This window comes from Heterodontus francisci, chromosome 13, assembly GCF_036365525.1.
Source record: "Heterodontus francisci isolate sHetFra1 chromosome 13, sHetFra1.hap1, whole genome shotgun sequence".
In the NCBI taxonomy this organism is placed as follows: Eukaryota; Metazoa; Chordata; class Chondrichthyes; order Heterodontiformes; family Heterodontidae; genus Heterodontus; species Heterodontus francisci.
Window position 1 is genome coordinate 44,126,817 of NC_090383.1, and position 22,083 is coordinate 44,148,899.

At 42.5% G+C, this 22,083-nt stretch overlaps 1 protein-coding gene across 8 annotated transcripts in view; it reads left to right on the forward strand.

Moving 5' to 3' along the window:
* The window catches only part of wtap (WT1 associated protein), an 81,306-nt gene that overhangs the window by 9,004 nt on the left and 50,219 nt on the right, over window positions 1–22,083 (forward strand). For 7 of the 8 annotated variants that reach the window (XR_010976192.1, XM_068044730.1, XM_068044733.1 and 4 more), the window contains exons 2-4: window positions 3,253–3,290; window positions 3,374–3,429; window positions 12,724–12,782. Coding sequence is in view for 7 of the 8 variants with exons in the window: in XM_068044730.1 (XP_067900831.1) it covers window positions 3,253–3,290; window positions 3,374–3,429; window positions 12,724–12,782 (153 nt within the window). In the remaining variant the exon portion in view is untranslated. Of the gene's footprint in view, window positions 1–3,252; window positions 3,291–3,373; window positions 3,430–7,931; window positions 8,044–12,723; window positions 12,783–22,083 lie in introns of those variants that run through there. The other variant, XM_068044736.1, reaches the window with a different exon arrangement.

The window sequence follows — 22,083 nt, forward strand, 5'->3', positions numbered from 1 at the left end:
AGATTTGTCAAGCATGATCTGCCTTTTACAAATCCGTGCTGGCTATCCTTAATTAACTCAAACCTCTCCAAATGCCTGTTGATTTTTTTTTTTCCCTGAATATTATTTCTAAAACCTTACCCACCACTGATGTTACGCTAACAGCCCTGTAGTCGCTAAGACTGTCCTGATGGCCTTTTTTGAATTAGGGTGTCACATTTGCCACTCTCCAATCTTCTGGCACCTCCCCCATTTTTAGGGAAGATTGGAAGATTATGGCAAGCCCTTCTGCCATCTCCAACCCCATTTCCTTTAGCAATCTGGGATGCAAGCCAAGTGACCTATCTACCCAAAGCATAGCCAGTCTTTTCAGTAGCTCCTCACACTCAATTGTTACCCTATCCATTGCCTCTACTCTCTTCGCTTCTACCAATATTTTGTCAGATTCTTCTTCCTTCGTAAGCACTGATACGAAGTACTCATTAAGTATTCTAGCCTTGCCCTGTGCCTCTAAGCATATATTACCCTGTAGGCCCCACTCTAAAGGCCTGCTCAGGTATAAAATTGAAACCCGACCACATCCAATCCGTACTCGACCCGGGTCAGAGTCCTTTAATTTTTTTCCATGCCTGACCCGACCCGACTACCGTAATAAAGTTAATGATATCAAACAGGTTATTGTGCTGTACCTTGTCCAAATGTTGTGATCCTGTTCATCCGTTCTGGCAGCAGGCTATTCCTGCAGAATCATGCAGATAGAGTTGGGAATTGGGAATCTGAGCTTGATGTCGTCACCAGGAACCAATGGCACGCACTCTTTTTTCCCCCCCCCCCCCTCTCCCCCCCAACTTTCACACACGAGCGTCCATAGTGCATTGTAGTGTAGAATCACTTTTGGATGCATGAGCGCAATGATGTCATAGAGACGCTCACTGCAGAGTGTGGACTGCATGTTTCCCGCCATGACCTGAATGTTCAGTTGAAGATTACTTCCCATAGCAAGGCAGCACTGTCCACATCCAGCCCAACCCGAGTCCGAATGCTAGATTCGGAAGAGAGACCCAACCCGAACCTGACACATCATTGGGTCTAGTAGGGGTCGGGTAGCCATGCTTTACCCCACTCCACCTCTTACTATTTACATGCTGGTAGAAGGGTTTTGGGTTCCCTTTTATTTGGCTGCCATTCTATTCGCATATTGTCTCTTTGCCAATCTTATTTTCCTCTTCACCTCCCCTCTCAGCAAATTGTATTTGGCCTGCATCGCATTTGAAGAATTCACCTGGTATGCATTTTTTTTTTTTGTTTCATTATAATCTTGATCTCCCTTGCTTTTGGCTCACCTACCTTTGTCCTTGTTGGAAAGTACCTAGCCTGGACCCTAAACATCTCTTCCTTAAGGATAATCCATTGTTCTGTTACAGTTTTGCCTGTCAGTCTTTGGTTTCATTTTATCCTGGCTAGATCCCTTCTCATTGCGTTGAGATTAGCCCTCTTCCAACTTAGCTGTTCTACCTTGTATCGTTCTTTGCTTTTCTGCAATATGAGTTTCAACCTTATGATACGATGATCACTCTTACCCAAGTGCTTCCCCGTAGACTCTTTGTCCATTTGGCCTGCCTTATTTTCCAGCAATGCCTCTTTTCTCATTGGGCTGAGAACATACTGATCAAGGAAGTTCTCCTAAACACATTTCAAAAATTCCTTCCCTTCTTACCCTTTACTCTAAAATTATCCCAATCGATATTTGGGTAATTGAAGTCCTCCAATTTCACCACTCTATAATTCTTGCCCATCTCTCTGATTTTTCTGCAGATTTGCTCCTCTGTCTCTCTGTCTCGCTATTTGGAGGCCTGTAGAACACCCCTAGTAGGGTGATCATACCTTTTTTGTTTCTCAACTCTAACCAAATGGATTCTGTCCTTGCCCCCTCAAGGACATCCCTTCTTTCAAACAGTCTTCCCTAATCCGTATTGCTACCCCACCATTTTCCTTCTGTATCTTTTCTGAACAATGTATATTGTATATTTCGCGCCCAGTCCCTCACCATTTTTAAACCACATTTCCGTTATAGCCACTACATCATACTGCTTTTTGTGCTTGTAGCACAACCTTATTCATTACACTTTGTGCATTTTGTAATCCTGTCTTTGAATTCCTCTTAGCCCTTCTCAGTCCGCTCCTGTCTAATATGGAACTGCTTCCTTCTCTAGTACTGCCCAACACATTCACATTATGTACCCTATTCCTGTTTTCTACTTCTATAAGCTGGTGCCCATCTGCTGCCAATTTAGTTGAAACCCTCCCCAACTGCGCTAGTGAACCCCCCCACACGAGGGTATTGATTCCAGCCCTGTTGAGTGCAACCCATCCCTTTTGACTAGGTGCCTTCTGCCTCATTGATTTGTACAAATTCAACCAGTATAATAGTTGTAAAATACCAGAGAGCAATATATAACCCACTTGCTGCATTTTTATTCCTTAGTTTAAATAAACTTCCAAATTAGGATCAATGAAGAAGAACATGACCAATTTACAGAAAGAAATTGAAGTAATATATGTGGTTTATGCTTAATTGTCAACTATATCTCTTTAATCAAATCGGTTAGCCTATGTTAACAGTTGTATAGATTGTGAGCTACAGGATATTTCATGATGTGAACTAATTCTTTGGATCGGTTTAAGCAATAGATTTTTTTGATGTCAACATTTATTGTTTTTTGAGGCAGTTAATGTGTTCTCTGTCATTAGGATTACAGTGAGACTTGGTAGATAATGTGAAATTTTCACAAGAGCACAAGAAATAGGAGCAGGAGTAGACCATATGGCCCATTGAACTTGCTCCGCCATTCAATACAATCATGACTGATCTTAGGCTTAAATTCCACTTCCCCACCTGCTCGCAATATCCCTGGATTCCCTGAGACCAAAAATCTGTCTATCCCAGCCTTAAATGTATTCACAATGTTATACTGAGGGAATTTTCTTGTTTTGTCCACTTGAACTGTGATGCACATACTGCTGTTGTAGATTTTGGTTGCCATAATATTTTGAACTGTGAAAACACTGGGGTTCCATACTGATAGTAATACATCTGTTAGAGTGGTGGGAGGAATTTAGGGTGATATATAAAGAGTACTGGCTTTTATTTTCTGTGGCATTGGTACCATTATGCCAAACCCAGTGATGGTAATATTTAATTATTCCTAACTAATTGTAAGAAGATTGTGGCTAACAGCGTAGATTATTAACTTATCAACTTTTTTTTTCCAGATATCAGAATGACTAATGAAGAACCTCTCCCAAAGAAGGTAAGCACAAAAAACTATTAAGTAAACTATATCTGTGTCACTTGTAATAGCAATAACTAATGACCTGTTTTGTTCCACAATAGGTTCGCTTAAGTGAATCGGACTTCAAGACCCTGTCCCGTGATGAGTTGTGTTCCAGGTAGTGCTTTGCTAAAATCAAATTTGAAACTGGGAATAACTGTTTAATGTTCATAAGAAATTAATATGGCCTTTATTTACTTACAGTAGAGGATTAGATGGCATTTTAATCAAATTCCATGTTTTTCTGATGATCTTCCCCTACCAGATAGTGGTCAGGAGTCAGGGCCTTTACCTTCTCTCCAGTCTGGGGAATCTGAGGCCATTTGTGCTAACTTTTCCTTGAACCTGTTACTTATACTCCTCGGGTTGAATTTTAATTGCGCTCCGCGGTGGTGCACTTTTAGCTCGGCAGCTTTCTGACACGGAAGTGCCGCCGAGGTGCCCCTGCGATTTTACGCATGGGGACTCATTTAAATAGAGAGGGCAGAGTGGCCACCCCTGATGGCATAGAGGGAGTAGCTGCCGCGTCCCCGGCAATGGCGTCATGTGCCCCCATGCAGATGCTGGTGCCATTTTTAAAGGGCTTTAAGCCGTTAGCGAAAATGACAATTTTAAAGGTGTAGCATTATTAATTTTTTTATTAAATAAAAACTGTTATGATGGAGGCACTTCTCCAACCTCCTCAATGGTAATTTCATTGCCCGGGATAACTAAAAAATTACTTTTTCCCTAACTGAACTTTACCCCCCAACCTTCAAACTTGTACCCTTCAACCCCTTCCCACCAATCAAAATTGTTTTCCTGCTCCCCCACCCCTTCTGCCCTGAAAATTTTATTCCTCGCCCATCCCACCAGGTTCTCACCTCGGAACTCTGTATGGAGTTCCGAAGGCGCATGAAGCACGAATGGCAACCATAAAATTGGCGTGGGACGGCCCCCGCCTGCAGGTAAGTATATTTACATATTATTCATGTTAATTTAAATATGCAGATGAAGGTCCCATCGCTACTTGGGTTGGGGGGGGCGGTGGTTGGGCGCGGGCAGGTGGGTGCACCGAGGTCCCCCCAGCTGCTGCTAAAAGACGGCGGGCCCTTCTTGACGTTGCAGGTCGAGGCAGGCCTCTCCCCGCAGAATTTTACCGGCCCCCCCCATGCCGTGATCCGCGGCGTCGAGGGGCCGGTAAAATTCAGCCCCTCATGTTTGAAGGCTTTGAATGAAAGGGAGCTGTGGAGCAACAAGAAAACTGGCATCTCATTGGGTTAAATAAGGCTCTCTTGTCATTGAGCGGCAATTGGAAGCCATGATTTGTTTCCAAGACTCGCATTCCCTAAGTTTGTTTGTAGTTAGCAGTAGGTATCCTCCATTCAGTACGGATTAATGTTTAACTCTCGCATATGGAGGAAAGGGCTAAATTATCGATATTCCCTCAACATTATGTAACCATAGCACCAGTGTTCTGTCTTTGCTACTTAAAATGCGTTTTATATCCGGTCTGTTTGTTGGACTATAAATGTGTCTCACCGCACACTTCAAACAGAAAACACAGTTGATGACAACACCTACTAAGTTCAAAAAATCTGTGAAGAATAAAACATTTTCAGCAGTGGAAATGCATAGTAAAGCTTTGTGCCATTGCTCAAGAATGTGCCTTTATGCAAATGCTAAAGGTTGGATTTATGCTCACTAGGAGTTAGGTTTAAGTATCAGAGGGAAGAATTTTATCTCTGGTGATGTCTTTGTTTTTGTTTATCAACAATGTGAATAATAATGCAAATACAGTCCAGGATTGCAATGCATCACAGTCTCAACACCCAAGATTTTCCCCAGCACAACTGGATTTTCTTACTTGGTCTGTCTCTATTACCCTACTAAGATTATAGCGCTGTAGAATGTAGCAACTTGCAAAGAAAATTGAATCTTGACTAATTTCTCCCTGCTGAAGTTGCATGTCAGAAGACTTGTAGTGACTTTGGTGCTTTCATCTGCTGTGGTCAAGCTAATGCCAAGTCCTTTTTGTTCATGAATAACTTTGAATAGTTTGTCAGCTTCCTATGTTGCTAATTGGCACAGTACTTCAGCCCGTCTCCCGAACATCTTGCTCTCCTTTTTTATCCTAACTCTCTAGTTGCCTCTTGCAGAATCTCATCCAACAAACCAAACCCATCTTATTTCATACTATAAATCAACTGATAAGAATTTTGTTCATTGAAACAGCAGAGAAGGAGGCTATTCATCCCATCTTGCCTGTGACAGCCTTTTGAAAGAGCTTTCCAATCAGCCCACTCTGCTGTTGTTTCCCCATAGCCCTGCAAATTTTTCACCTTCAATTATTTATCACATTTACTTTTGGAAGTTACAATTGAATCTGGTTCCACTACCTTTCCAGGCAGTGCATTCCAGCTCATAACTCGCTGCCTTTAGAAAGAAAAAATTCTCGTGTCACCTCTGGTTCTTTTGCCAATTACCTTACAACTGTCTCCTCTGATTATTAGAAACAGTTTCCCTATATTTACTGTATCAAACCCCTTCTTGCCTTTGAACACCTACCTAATCTCCCGTTAACCTCCTCAGCTCCCAGGAAGGAGTACAGTCTTGGTTTCTCTCGTCTTTCCACATAACTACATAACTAGGGCGGCGCAGTGGTTAGCACCGCAGCCTCACAGCTCCAGGAGCCCAGGTTTGATTCTGGGTACTGCCTGTGTGGAGTTTGCAAGTTCTCCCTGTGACCGCGTGGGTTTTCACCGGGTGCTCTGGTTTCCTCCCACAGCCAAAGACTTGCAGGTTGATAGGTAAATTGGCCATTGTAAATTGCCCCTAGTTTAGGTAGGTGGTAGGGAATATGGGATTACTGTAGGGTTAATATAAATGGGTGGTTGTTGGTCGGCACAGACTCGGTGGGCCAAAGGGCCTGTTTCAGTGCTGTATCTATAAATAAATAAATACAGTCCTGCATGCCTTGTGCCATTCTATTAAATCCTTTTCAAAGTCATTGCATGCTTCTTGAAGTGCAGTACCCAGCATTAGCCGTAGTACTCCAGCCTAAAAGTGTTTTTTTGTATATAAAGGTTTAATATAAATTTCCTTGCTTTTAAAGTCCAGGATCCCTTATGCATTTTTAACAGCTGTCTCAACTTGTCCTACCATCTTCAAAGATTTGTATATATATGTAGACCCCTGGCCTGGCTTCGCCCCTTTTAAAATTGTATCATTTAGTTTATATTGCACCTCCTCATTCTTCTACCTCTGTTAAATTTCATCCACCATGTGGGTGTCCATTTCACCAGTCTGTCTATGTCCTTCTGAAGTTTGTTACTATCTTGTTACAATTCACTATTTACAACATTTCCAAGTTCATGTCATCTCCAAACTTTGAAATTATGCTCTGTATCTCCAGGTCATTTAATAGGTATCAAAAGATGCATATCCTAATACCAACTCCTGGCTAATACCACTTACCAGTTTGAAAAACAAAAGTTTGCCAATACTGTGTCCCTTTGCCAATTTTGTATTCATGCAGCCACTGCCCCTTTAATCCCATGGGCTTCAATTTTGCAAACAGGTCTTGTGTGGTACTTGCACAGCATTAACCGCACTACCCTCATTGACCCTACCTGTTAGTTCGTAAAAGAACTCAACAGCCGCAACAACTTGTATTTATATAGTACCTTTAAGACAATAAAATGTTTCAAGGCACTTCAAAGGAGCATTGTAAAGCAAATTTGGAAACCAAACTACATATATATTAAGGTAGATGGCCAAACGCTTGGTCAAAGAGGTAGATTATAAGGGGTGTCTTAAAGATGCATAGATAGGTGGAGAAATTTAGGGAGGGAATGAGGGAAGTCCTGAACTTAGGACCTAGGCAGCTGAAGGGGCAGCCACCAATCATGGAGCGAATAAATCAGGGATGCTTGAGCCAGAATAGATAAGCACAGATATCTCTGGGGATTGTGGGGCTAGAGGAGATTACAGAGATAGGCAGTGACGAGGCCATGAAGGGATTTGAAAGCGAGGATGAGAATTATAAAATTGACGTTCTGCTTGACCGCGAGCCGGTGTCGGTTGGTGAGCACAGGGATGATGGGTGAATGGGGCTTGGTGCAAGTAAGGATGTAGGCAGCAGAATTTGGGAATACCTCAAGTTTACAGAGTGTCGAATGTGGGAGGTGGGCCAGGAGTATGTTGGAATAGTCCAGTCTAGACCTAACAAAAGCATGGATGAGGGTTTCAGCAACAGATGAGCTGAGCTAGGGGCAGAGTTGGGCGATGTTAAAGGCGTGGAAATAGGCAGTCTTAATGCCGGGGCGGATATGTCATTGGAATCTCATCACTGGGTCAAATGTGACCCCAAGGTTGTGAACAGTCTGGTTCAGCCTCAGACAATTACCAGGGAGAGGGGTAGAGCCGATGCTCAATCAAGTTAGTCAAAGAAAGAACAAAAAAAAGTTAGTCAAACATGGTTTGTCTTTAACAAATCCATGCTGGCCTTGATTTGTTCACTCATATGCCTGATTATTGTCTCAAAGTTTCCCCACCACTGCTGTAAGGGCTATTGGCCTGTAGTTGCTGTGTTTTTCCCCCCCTCTTTTTGAACAGGGGTGTAACATTTGCAATCTTCAGTCCTCTAGCAACACTCCCATATCCAAGGCGGATTGGAAGCATGTGGCCAGAGCCTGCACAATTTCCAGCCTTGATTCTCTCATTAACCTAGGATGCATCCCACTTGGACCAGGTGACTTTTTTACATTTTGAATGCCGTCAGCCTTTTAAGTACCTTCTCTATCTATTTTATCCTGTCCAACTTCTCTACCACCTTCTCCTTTTACTATAACATTGGCATCATCCTGTGTAGTGAAGACCAATGCAAAGTACTCATTTATTACCTCAGCTGTGCCCTCTGCCTCCATGAGAAGATTGCTTTTTTGGTCCATAATTTGCACTACCCTTTTTCTGTTTAAATGTTTATAAAAAGCCTTGGTTTCTCTTTTATGTTGCCCATTAATCTATTCTCACAGTATTTTTTGTATTTAGCTTGGTTCTCTGCTATATTGTGAACCTGACATTTATCATAAGCCGCCTTTTTCTGTTACATTCTAATATCAGATTTCTTTAGTCATCCACAGAGCTGTAAGTTTGGATTCCCTTTTCCCCTCGTGGGAATGTGTCTTATTGGTACCCAGGCTATCTCCTGTTTGACTGCCTCATGTTGCTCATTTACTGTTCTACCTGCCAGTCTTTATTTCCAATCCAACTGGGCCAAATCTCTTTTCAACTTACTAAAATAATACCTCTTCCAGTTGAGTATTTTCAAAAAAACAAAGAACAGTACAGCACAGGAACAGGCACTTCCGGGGACTGTATCCCTCTAATCCCATCCTATTCATGTATTTGTCAAGATGCCTCTTAAATGTCGCTATCGTACCTGCTTCCACCACCTCCCCCGACAGCAAGTTCCAGGCACTCACCACCCTCTGTGTAAAGAACTTGCCTCACACATCCCCTCTAAACTTTTCCCCTCACACCTTAAACCTATGTCTCCTAGTAACTGACTCTTCCACCCTGGGGGAAAAGCTTCTGACTATCCACTCTGTCCATGCCACTCATAACTTTGTAAACCTCTATCATGTCGCCCCTCCACCTTCATCGTTCCAGTGAAAACAATCCGAGTTTATCCAACCTCTCATAGCTAATGTCCTCCAGACCAGTGATCTCTGTTCCCCAAATGCTCCCCAACTGACATGCTTCACTTGCCCCACTTTATTCCCTAGAACTAGCTCCAGCATTATTTCTTCCTTCACTGGGTTGGAAACATACTGATCATGAAAGTTTTCTTGTACACATTTCAGGAATACCTTCCCCTTGTTACCCGTTGTACTATTTTCCCAGTTTTTGTTGGGATAATTTACATCTTTGATTAATACTGCTAACACCTTTTTTTCCTTCCCTACCTTTGCTGCATACCTTGAGGCCAGGAATATTAGGTGCCCAATTCTTCCCATTCATTTGAGCCCCTCCATTATTGCTTCATGTGGCAATTTGCGCTTGTGATTCACCAACCTTATTTACACACTCGCACTCCAAACTCCACTGCTTTGCATTTTCCCCTCCTCCCCCACCACCCCCCCCCCCCACAAGTTTGATCCCTCTTATGTCTGAACTATACTTTATTCTAATGTTCTTTGTCTCTCCCTCCCAATTATCTGTGCACCTTGTCTTTCCTCTCTGATGCCTCATTCTGGTGTCCCTCTCCCCACAGCACTTGTTAACCTCCCTGTGATGACATTTGGTACTAGCCCTGTTGGGGTGCAACCCATCCATCTTCTACAGACCCTCCTGCAACAGAACTGGCCTCAAAGGCGCAGGAATCTGCAGCCCCCTCTCCTGCACCATCTCTCCAGTCACGTGTTAACCTGTCTCTCTTGCTGTCGCTATACTCACTAGAAAGTGGGAGTATTCAGGAGAATACCACCTTTGTGAACCTACTCATCAACTTCCTCGCTAGCTCCTGAAACTCTTGTCTGTAGGACTTCAACCCTTTTCCTTTACGTTGTTGTTTCAACCGTAGACTATCACTTAGTCATAGTTATTACAGCACAGAAGAAGGTGACTCGGCCCATCAACTCCTTACTGGCTCTCTGTAGAGCAATCTAGCCAATCCAATACCCCTGCTCTATCCCCATAGCCTTACAGTTTTATTTCCCTCAAGTGCCTGTCCAATTTCCTTTTGAAATCATTGACCATCTCTGCTTCCACCACCCGCATAGGCAACGAGTACCAGGTCATTACCTCTTGCTGTGTTTTTAAAAAAAGGTTCCCCCCCCCCCCCCCCCCCCCGAAACTCTTGCCCAAAACCTTAAATCTGTATCCCCCTAGTCTTTGTACCATCAGCTAATGGGAACAGCTGTTTTTTTGTCTCCCTTATCTAAACCTGTTATAATCTTGTATGCCTCTATTGAATCTCCCCTCAATCATCTTTGCTCCAAGGAGATTAACCTCAGCTTCTCCAACCTAACATTGTAGCTAAGATCCCTCATCCTTGGAACCATCTTGGTAAATCTCCTCTGTGCCCTTTCAAGGACCCTCGCATCCTTCCTGCAGTGCGGTGAGCAGCAAGGGACACTATACTCTATTTGTGGTCTAAAAAGAGCTTTATAAATATCCGGCACAACTTCCCTGCTTTTGTACTCAATACCTCTATTTATAAATTCCAAGATCCCATATACTTTGCTAACTACTTTCTCATGCCACCCTCAAAGATCTATGCACATGAACCCCCAGGGATCTCTCTCCCTGTACACTCTTTAGAACTGTCATTGAGTCGAGATTGGCTTTCCCTATTCCTTCTGCCAAAATGCATCACCTCATACTTCTCTGTATTAAGTTCCATCTGCGACTTGTCTGCCATTCTTCTAGCCTATCTATGCCCTGTGGCTGTCGATTGGCATCATCCTGTTTGCCAAACCTCCAAGTTTGGTATCTGTTACCCCTCGCAAAATGTTTTGAACCTGTTTAGTGATGCCCAGTGTTGCTTGTTCCTTGACCAGCTGTTTCTAATCATTTCGTTGTTTCTTCTCTGACACAGTTATTCCTACCTTTTGAAGGCTTGATGCCTCACTTTTTAACCATGTACCTAGGTTCTTCAAACCTTCTTGGTCCCTATTTTTAAGAAAGGTAATTATTTAGGCTATGTATCTTGATCAGTCTGCATTCTTATTCGACTTTTCTCTTTGGGCTGTGCTGGCAAAGCATATTTTAATGTCGATCCTGTGTCCTGGCTAGTATTTCTACCTCTATCGACATCACAAAGCAGGTCACATTGCTGTTTGTGGGAGTTTGATGTGTGCAAATTGACTGCCACATTTCCTACATTACAACAGTGACTACATTTCAGATGTACTTCATTGAATGTAAAGCACTTTGAATTGGTTGTGAAAAGCGCTATATAAATGCAGTTAGTTGAGAACATTAACAGTCAACTATGTAATGTGGGACTTGATACATGTAGACAAGACCTGTAGGGATGACTGCTTCCTTTCCCTGGAGGGCATCAGTAATCCAGTTGGATTTTTATGACATTTGTCCTCTTGGATTGGAAAACTGCCAATATCACTCCATTACTTAAAAGGGTAGGAGAGAGAAGCTAGGCGCTTATTAGTCTAATGTCTGTTGTATGAAGCTTCTAGAATCTGTTATTAGGGACAAAGTGACTAAGCATTCAGTTAAATATGGGCTATCAGCTCTGGTATGGATTTATAAAAGGTAAATCATGTCTGTCTAACCTACTTGAATTTTTTGAGGAAGTAACAAAAATAATAGTGTCTATGAATGTTATTTATATGGACTTCTGGAAGACACTCGACAAGGTTCCACCTAAGACACGTAACAAAACTGATGATGCACTGAATTGGAGGCAACCAACTGGCTTAGATAGGGACTTGGGTAGGAGGTGTGAGACAGTCGGGATAATGGATATGCACTCAGATTGGCAGGATGTGATTTGTGCTGTTCACCAGGGATCTGTACTGGGGCCTCAGTTTTTCCACTATACTTATAAATGATTTGGATGAAGGAATAGAGAGCCGTACATCTAAGTTTGCTGACAAGTAAATAGTGTGGATGGGAGCAGAAAGTTGCAAAGGGATTTTGATAGATTAAGTGAACGGACAAAATGGCAGGTGGAGGTTAGTTGGAAAAATGTGAGGTGGTCTCCTTTGGATTAAAGCTAGATAGATCGAGTATTTTTTTTAAATGGCCAGAAACTAGGAACTGTGGATGAATAGAGATTTAGGGGTTCAAATACAGAAATCACAGTTCAAGAGGGCTGAAATACAAAGGGGTGGGAATTACATTACAGCTGTACAGAACTCTGGTTAAACCCCATCTGGAGTGTTGCACAGATTCACCTAGGTTAAACTGAGGGCAGGTTACACAAGCTGAGTTTGTATTCCCTTGTGTATATAGAAGATCAAGAGATAATGTAATTGAGGTATTTAAGGTGATCAAAGGAATTGATGGCGTAGATAAAGAGAAACTATTTATTCTGGTGGAGGCCTGCATGAGGGGGCATAATCTCAAAGTTAGAACTTGGCCATTCAGGAAGCACTTCACAGAAAAGATGGTGGAGAGCTGGAAGTCTGTCTCCTGAAAGCTACTGAGTTGAAAATTTCAAAACTGACATTGGTTGATTTTTGTTATACAAGGGTTACAGAACCAACGTGGGTAGATGGAGTTAAATTACAGATCAGCCATTATCTCATTGAATGGTGGAAAAAGTTCGAGGGGCTGAATGATCTTAATTTTATTCCTGTGTTCAGTTTGGATTGTATGGGTGAATGCAGTAAGATGTAGTTTTTACTTATTGTATTTGCATAGAAAATAGTTGTCTAATATTTGACTCCCTTCTTTCCTCTAGATGGAAACAGCAAGAAGTCTATGTACATGCGTTAGAGACCAAGTGCTCAGAGCTCAGTTGTAAGTGGCTTTAGTTTGTAACATCTGTTCAATCAAAATAAGATTTTAAAAGAGGAGCAAAGATCCTTTTGTAATTGGTAATTAGGTGGCGATTGCCAGTTACATGGACTTGGACATTAGTTTTAGTACAGCATAAAGAATTATGTGATGAAGATAAATCATAGGGTTAAGGTTCTTTTCGATTAAGTGTGAACTTGCACACTTTGAGACAACTCTCTTCCAGTTCATCAAATCATCTGCAAAACCTGAAGGATGTAATTTTTTTGTTGCCTATGGAATTCAGCATGGCAACAAAACAGTCATACAGTACAGAAACGGGCCCTTCGGCCCATCGTGTCTGTGCCGGTCATACAGCACCCAACCATTCTAATCCCATATTCCTGCACTTGGCCCGTAGCCTTGTATGCACTTACTTAAAACCTAATTTTTTTCTAACCTTTGTCAGTTCTGATGAAGGGTCACTGACTTGAAACATTGACTCTGCTTCTCTCTGCACAGATATTACCAGACTTGCTAAGTATTTCCAGCACTTGTTTTTATGTCAGAAAACTTGTTGCTTAAATTTTCAAATAATGGTTAAATAAAAAAAATTCACTGTGTAACCTCTACTTGGCCAAAAGTATTTTACTAAGTTTTAAAATTGCTACCTTGCTGTATTTCTGTGTTTAATTATGTTCAATTGCTTACAAATGTGTACCACCTTTTATTTACTTCACTCCCAGCTCATCTTGTAAAAGAGCAGTACACAGTCATAGAATGGGTCATAGAGCAATTTTTTTGGCAATTTATAAATGCTCAAACTTGATTAAATAGAAAAAGCTTTACTGAACAGTGCACATTATTTTGACTCAGCTGCATGTATTTCGACAGAGCTATCGCTGAATACTTGGTGTATCTGTTTTGTACTCTCCACAACCACCTACAAGAGTAGAGTTCCACAGGGCCACATGCATTTGATGTGTTTTCCTAAACCTGAGGGCAAGAGGCTCAGCTGGCTTGAGAGTGCCTTGCTCTAATTGTATTTTATAGTTAAAAGCTTGCAGTGAGTAACATTATTTGAAAATTATATTTAACGCAGTCCTATGACTTTTAGTTTCAAATTAATAATTTTGTTCTGAGTATTGGAAAAATGGTCAGGTAATTGTGGGGATTGAACTCTTGAGGCTTTCAGGATACTCGTGTTTTAATTCAAATAATACATTTTTATTTTTTGTGAATGACATAATGCTCTTTCCAATGCATGAATGGAAAGAGCATGAATTTGTTGTTGTTTTCTTCCTGGTGGACTATAGATCTTAACCATACTCCATTATGGAGAGGGCACTGGTGCTTGCCGTAGTAAAGGAAACAAAAAGGAGCATTCTTGTGGGATTCAAAAGCATTGCTAGAACTGAGCTTTTAGTTTTAAAGATATGTTCAGCCATACATCTAAACGCGACAATGTAATCATACAGTAGTACAGCACAGGTGGCCATTCAGCCAATTGAGTCTATACCCTCTCTTTCAAAGAGCAATCCAGTTAGTCCCTCTCCCTTGCCCTTACCTCATAACCCTACAATTCTTTCCTTCAAGTATGTTAATTGTATATCAAATGGGGGTTAATTATATTCAGATGGTGGGCATTAGTTAGAGATTCTCATGTTCATGTATATGAGAGCAGGATGGGAATGTAGATGAAGGTGCATGCCATGCAATGTGTGTCTCCAAAAAAGTTTAGTTGTACAAAGACTAGGTTCCAGTGTTTTATCCTTCAATGGCTGGCTATCTGAGTTGTAACGTTTATCCAGTTCCCTTTTTGAGGGCTATTATTGAATTCGTGTCCACCACCCTATCAAGCATTCCAAATCACTTGTGTAAAAAAAAAAAATCCTTGTATCACCTCTGCTTTTGCCAGTCAACTTAAATTTGTGCCCTCAGGTTGTCAACCTTTCAGCAATTAGAAATTGTTTCTCCTTATTTACTCTATCTAAACCCTTCATGACTTTAAACACTTCTATCAAAATCTCCTCTTAACCTTCTCTGCTACAAGGAATACAACCTCAGCTTCTCCAGTCTATCCGCATAACTTAATACCTCATCCCTGGAGCCATTCTAGTAAATCTCTTCTGTACCCTCTCCACAGCCTTTGTGTCCTTACCAAACCATGGTGCCTAGGATTGGAAACAACAGTCCAGCAGGGGCCTAGCTAATGTTTTATATAGACCTAGCATAACTTCCTTGCTTTTGTGCTTAAACCTGTATTTATAAAACCCAAGATCCCATGTGCTTTATTAACTGCTTTGTTAACCTGTCCTGCCACCTTCAAAGATTTGTGCACTTACACCCCCCCCCCAGGTGTCTCTCATTTTGCACCCTTGAAAATTCTACCATTTAGAATGCATTGTCTCTCCTCATTCTTTGTTCCAAAAAGTATCACCTAACACTTTTCTGCATTGAATTTCATCTGCCATGTGTCTGCCCATTCTGCCAACCTGTCTTTGTTCTCTTGAAGCCTATTACTATCTTCTTCACTGTTTTTTCCACGTTTCATGTCAGTTACAAATTTCGAAATCATACCCTGTACCTCCAAGCCATTGATGTATATCAAAAAAGAACTGAACCTTGGGCAACTCCACTGTACACCTCATTCCAACGTGGAAAAGTAACTATTACCACAACTCTGCTTTCTTGATCCCTTAGCCAATTATGTATCCATGCTGCTACTTCCCCTTTTACCCATAAGCTTCAATTTTGCTAACGCCTATAATGTGCTTTATCGGATGCCTTCTGAAGTCCATACACACAACATGAACTGTGCTGCACTCATCCAAACTCTGTTACCTCATTTCAAAGCTCATTCAAGTCAATACAATTTGCCCTTAGCAAATCTGTGCTGTCTATCCTTTATCAGTCTGTGCTTGTCCCAATGGCTGTTAATTTTCTCCCAGATTATTGTTTCTAAAAGCTTCCTAACTACCAACCTTAAGCTTGCTCACTTGTAATTGCCAGATTTATTTTCCTCCTTTTTTTTTTGAACAACGGTGTAGCATTGGCACCACTCCTGTATCTGAGGAGGATTGGCTAGCACATCTGCAATTTCTACCCTTACTTCCCTCAGCAGCCTGGCATGCATCCCATCTGGACTCACTAACTTATCCACTGTAAGTACTGCAGGTTTTCTAGTACCTCCTGTTTATTTTTATCTCACCCAGTTTCCTAACAACCTCCTTGTTTGTCATAGCTTTGGCAAGTCCTGTTCCTTGATGATCAAGGATGCAGCGCACTTATTGAGTACCTCAGCCATGCCTTCTGTTTCCGCCAATAGATCTCCATTTTGGTCCCTAATCAGCTCTGCCACTCCTGACGAGCCTTTTGCTGTTAATATGCCTATAGCAGACCTTGAGGATTCCTTTTGATGTTAGCCACCAATTTAGTCACATATTGCCTTTTTTCCCCTCATGTTTCCTTTTCCCTTTCTCTTTTTATTCACCCTGATCCTTGTAGTATTAAGTTGAGTTCTTTCATATGCCCTCTTTTCTGCTTCATCCTACTCTCATTCAGAGAGCGCTGGCTTTGGTTGTCCTCCCTTTTTCCCTGTCTGGGAATATACTGGACTGTACCCGAACAATCTCCTCTTCAAAGGTCACCTGTTGTTCCATTACATTTCTGCCTGCCAGTCTTGACTCCAGTTTACCTTGGTCGGATCCCTCCTCAAGTCACTGAAATTAGCTTTGCTGTAGTTAAGTATTTTTATTATAGATTGCTCCTTGTTCCTCTCCATGAATAATTGAAACCTTATGATATTATGAGCACTGTTCCTGAGATGCTCCCTGACTGTGACATTCTCCCCTTGACCAACTTAATTTCCCAGGATTATCTCCAGTAAGGGATCCTTTCTCATTGACAGGAAATGGACTGAACAAAAAAATTTCTCCTGAGCATGCTTCAGAAATTCCTCCCCTTCTCTGCCCTAAACACAATCTTTGCCCCATTCAACTTTGGGGTATTATCACCACTGTATAGTTCTTGCATGTCTCAGTTATTTCTCTGCACATCTTCTCTATCTCATTCCCAGTATTTGGCACCTATAAAATAGACAAAGTAATGTAATAGCTGCTTTATTTCTTAAGTTCAACCAAATAGATTCTGTCTCAGAAGTCAATGATCTTTTTCTTTCTAGCACTGCAATATATTTTCTGTAATCAAAACTGCTAACTTTTTTTTCCTGAATATCTTGTACCTGGGAATGTTGAGTATCAAATACTCCACTTTTTGAGCTAGTCTGTTATCACCACTACATCATATTCCCATGTGGCTATTTGCACCTGCAGCTCAACAACCATATTAACTACACTTCATGCATTTACGCACACACACTCTCCAAAACCTAACTTCGCAGTCTTTGTATTTTCTATGATCCCACCTAGTAGAATCATAGAAGATCTAAGGCACAGAAAGAGGCCACTTGGCCCATCATGTCTGTGCCGGCCGAAAAACGATCCACCCATTCTAATCCCACCATCCAGCATTTGGTTCGTAGCCCTGCAGATTACAGCACTTGCATATCCACACTCCTTTTGAATGAGTTGAGGATTTCTGCCTCAACTACCCTTTTAGGCAGTGAGTTCCACACCCCCACCACCCTCTGGGTGAAAAAGTTTTTCCTCATCTCCTCTCTCATTTTTCTACCCATCACTTTAGATCTATGCCCCCTAGTCACTGAATTCTCTGCTAAGTTGAATAGGCCCTTCACCTCCACTCTATCCAGGCCCCTTAAAATTTTGTACATTTCAATCAGATCTCCACTCAGCCTTCTATGTTCCAAGGAGGACAACCCCAGCCTATCCAATCTTCCCTCATAGCTGCATTGTTCCAGTCCTGGCAACATCCTCGTCAGTCTCCTCTGTACCCTCTCTAGTGCAATTATGTCCTTTCTGTAATGAGGTGACCAGAACTGCGCACACTACTCAAGTTGTGGCCAAATCAATGAGTTATACCGTTCCAGCATAACCTCCCTGCTCTTATAGAATATAACTCAGCTAATAAAGGAAAGGATTCCATATGCCTTCTTAACCACCTTATTAACCTGTCCTGCTACCTTCAGGGATCTGTGGACTTTCGCTCCAAAGTCCCTCACTTCCTCTACATGTCTCAGTATTTTCCCATTAATTGTGTATTCCTTTGTCTTGTTTGACCTCCCCAAATGCATCACCTCACACTTTTCCAGGTTGAATTCCATTTGCCACTTTTCTGCCCATCTGACCAGACCATCAATATCTTCCTGCAGCCTACAGCTGTCTTCCTTGCTTTCTACGGCACAGCCAATCTTTGTGTTGTCTGCAAACTTCTTGATCATGCCCCCCTACATTTATGTCCAAGTCGTTAATGTATATCACAAAAAGCTGGGGACCCAGTACTGAGCCCTGCGGAACATCACTGGAAGCAGCCCTCCAGTCGCAAAAACACCTGTCAACAATTACCCTTTGCTTTCTGCCACTGAGCCAATTTTGTATCCACCTTAGTTAACGTTTCAGGTCAGTGACCCTTCAGACCCTTCACCTGTATCCAGTGAGGACAGGAAAATGGTGGTCAGACCTTCCGCTATTTCCTCTCTTGTTTCTTTTAACATCCTGGGGTACATTTCATCCAGCCCTGGTGATTTATCAACTTTCAAGGATGCTAATCCCATTAATACTTCCTCTCCCCCTATGTTTATCACATCCAATACTTCACACTTCTCCTTAACTACGATATCTGCATCGTCCCCCTCTTTTGTGAAGACAGACACAAAGTATTCATTAAGAGCAATACCAACATCTTCCGCCCCTACACATAGGTTACCTTTTTGATCTTTTACGGGCCCTACACTTTCTTTACTAGCCATAAGAGTCAAAGAGTTATACAGCACAGAAACAGGCCCTTTGGCCCATTGTATCTGTGCCAGCCATCAAGCACCTAACTATTCTAATCCCATTTTCCAGCACTTGGACCGTAGCCTTGTATGCTATGGCGTTTCAAGTGCTCAACTAAATACTTCTTAAATGTTGTGAGGGTTCCTGCCTCTAACACCGCTTCAGTCAGTGCGTTCCAGATTCCAACCACCCTCTGGGTGAAATTTTTTTTCCTCAAATCCCCTGTAAACCTCCTACCCCTTACCTTAAATCTATGCCCCCTGGTTATTGAACCCTCCGCTAAGTTTAGTTTAGTTTAGAGATACACCACTGAAATAGGCCCTTCGGCCCACCGAGTCTGTGCCGACCATCAACCACCCATTTATACTAATCCTACACTAATCCCATATTTCTACCACATCCCCACCTGTCCCTATATTTCCCCTACCACCTACCTATACTAGGGGCAATTTATAATGGCCAATTTACCTACCAACCTGCAAGTCTTTTGGCTGTGGGAGGAAACCGGAGCACCCAGAGGAAACCCACGCGGACACAGGGAGAACTTGCAAACTCCACACAGGCAGTACCCAGAATTGAACGCGGGTCGCTGGAGCTGTGAGGCTGCGGTGCCAACCACTGCGCCACTGTGCCGCCTAAGGGAAAAAGTTTCTTCCTAACTAACTTATCAATGCCCCTCATAATTTTGTATACCTCAATCAAGACCCCCCCCTCAGTCTTCTCTGTTCTAAGGAAAACAAGCTTAGCCTTTTCAGTCTCTCTTCATAGCTGAAATACTCCAGCCCAGGCAACATCCTGGTGAATCTCCTCTGCACCCTCTCCAGTGCAATCACATCCTTCCTATAGTGTGGTGCCCACAACTATACACTGTGCTCCAGCTGTGCCCTAACTAGCATTTTATACAGCTCCATCATAACCTCCCTGCTCTTATATTCTATGTCTCGGCTAATAAAGGCAAGTATCCCATAAGCCTAACCACCTGATCTACCTTGCTGTTGTCTTCAGTGATCTATGGACAAGTACACCAAGGTCCCTCTGTACTTCCTAGGGTCCTACCATCCATTGTATATTCCCTTGCCTCGTTAATCCTCCCAAAATGCGTCACCGCACACTTCTCAGGATTAAATTCCATTTGCCACTGCTCCGCCCATCTTAACAGCCCATCTATATCGTCCTGTAATCTAAGGCTTTCCTCCTCACTATGACACCACCTATTTTCGTGTTATCTGCGAACTTACTGATCATACCTCCTATATTCATGTCTAAATCATTAATGTACATGACAAACAGCAAGGGTCCCAGCGCCGATCCCTGTGATACACCACTGGTCACAGGCTTCCACTTGCAAAAACAGCCCACGACCATCACCCTCTGCCTCCTGTCACTAAGCCAATTTTGGATCCAATTTGCCAAATTGCCCTGGATCCCATGGGCTCGTACCTTCTTAACCAATCTCCCATGTGGGACTTTATCAAAAGCCTTACTGAAGTCCATGTAGACTACATCAACTGCTTTACCTTCATCTACACATCTAGTCACTGCCTCGAAAAATTCAATCACGTTAGTTAGACACGATCTCCCCCTGACAAAGCCATGCTGACTATCCCTGATTAATCCCTGCCTCTCCAAGTGGAGATTAATCCTATTCCTCAGAATTTTTTCCAGTAGTTTCCCAACCATTGGTGTTAGATTCACAGGCCTCTAATTATCTGGTTTATTCCTGCTACCCTTCTTGAATAATGGTACCACATTCACTGTCTTCCACTCCCCTGGTACCTCTCCTGTGGCCAGAGAGGATTTGACAATTTGTGTCAGAGTCCCTGCTATTTCCTCCCTTGCCTCACATAACAGCCTGGCATACATCTCATCTGAGCCTGGGATTTATCCACTTTTAAGCCTGCTATAACAGCTCATACTTCCTCCCTTTCAATGCTAATATGTTCAAGTTTATCACAATCCCCCTTTCTGATCTCTACACCTACATTGTCCTTCTCCATAGTGAACACAGATGAAAAGTAATCATTTAAAACCTCACCTCTGTCCTCCGGCTCCACACACAGATGGCCACGTTGGTTCCTAATGGGCCCTACTCTTTCCCTGGTTATCCTCTTTCCCTTAATATACTTATAAAACGCCTTAGGATTTTCCTTTATTTTGCCTGCCAGTGTTTTTTCATGTCCCCTCTTCACTCTCCTAATTACTTTAAGTACCTCCCCCCTACAGTTTCTAAACTCGTCTAGTGCTTCCGCTGTTTTCAGCGCTCCGAATGTGCCTTTTTTTTCCTGATCCAATCCTCTATATCCCTTGACATCCAGGGTTCCCTGCACTTGTTAGTCCTACCCTTCACCTTAATGGGTGCATGTTGGCTCTGAACTCTGACTATTTCCTCTGGTCTGATGTAGACTGTCCTACAAGTAGCTGCTCCCAGTCCACTTTGGCCAGATCCTGTTTTATCATACTGAAATTGGCCTTTCCCCAATTCGGTACCATTATTTCCGGTCCATCTTTCCATAACTACCTTAAATCTTAGAATTATGGTCACTATCCCCGAAATGCTCCCCCACTGACGCTTCTACCACTTGTCCGGCTTCATTCCCTAGGATTAGGTCCAGTACTGGCTCAAAAAGCTCTCCTGTATGCATTTTAAGAATTCCGCCCCCTTTAAGCCTTTTGCACTAAGACTGTTGCAGTTAAAATTGGGGAAGTTGAAATCCCCTACTATTACCCGATTATTTTTACACCTCCCTGAGATTTGCCTACATATCTGCTCCTCTATCTCTCCCTGACTGTTGAGAGGCCTGTAGTACACTCCCAGCCAAGTGATTGCCCCCTTTTTGTTTTTACGTTCTACCCACATGGCCTCATTTGAGGAACCTTTTGAGATACTATCCCTCCTTACTGCAGTAATTGACTCCTAGATCAACAGTGCAATGCCACCTCCTCTTTTACCACCTCCCCTGTCATGCCTGAAGATTGTGTACCCTGGAATATTGAGCTGCCAGTCCTGCCCCTCCCTCAACTGTGTCTCTGTGATAGCAATAATATCGTATTCCCATGTGCCAATCAACACCCTCAATTCGTCTGCTTTACTAGTAAGACTCCTTGCGTTAAAATAGATGCAATCCAGCTTAGCGTTTTTCACTTATGCCTTAACAGGTCTATATTTGCTCTGCCTTCCAGACTGACTCAGTTTCTCTTCTATACTTGACTGTGCATCACCCCCTACTGTACCTCCACTCTGTATCCCATCCCCCTGCCAAATTAGTTTAAACCCTCCCCAACAGCACTAGCAAACCTCCCAGCAAGGATGTTGGTCCCGTTCCGGTTCAGGTGCAACCCGTCCAACTTGTACAGGTCCCACCTTTGCCAGAAACAGACTCTGATCCAAGAAACTAAAGCCCTCCCTCCTG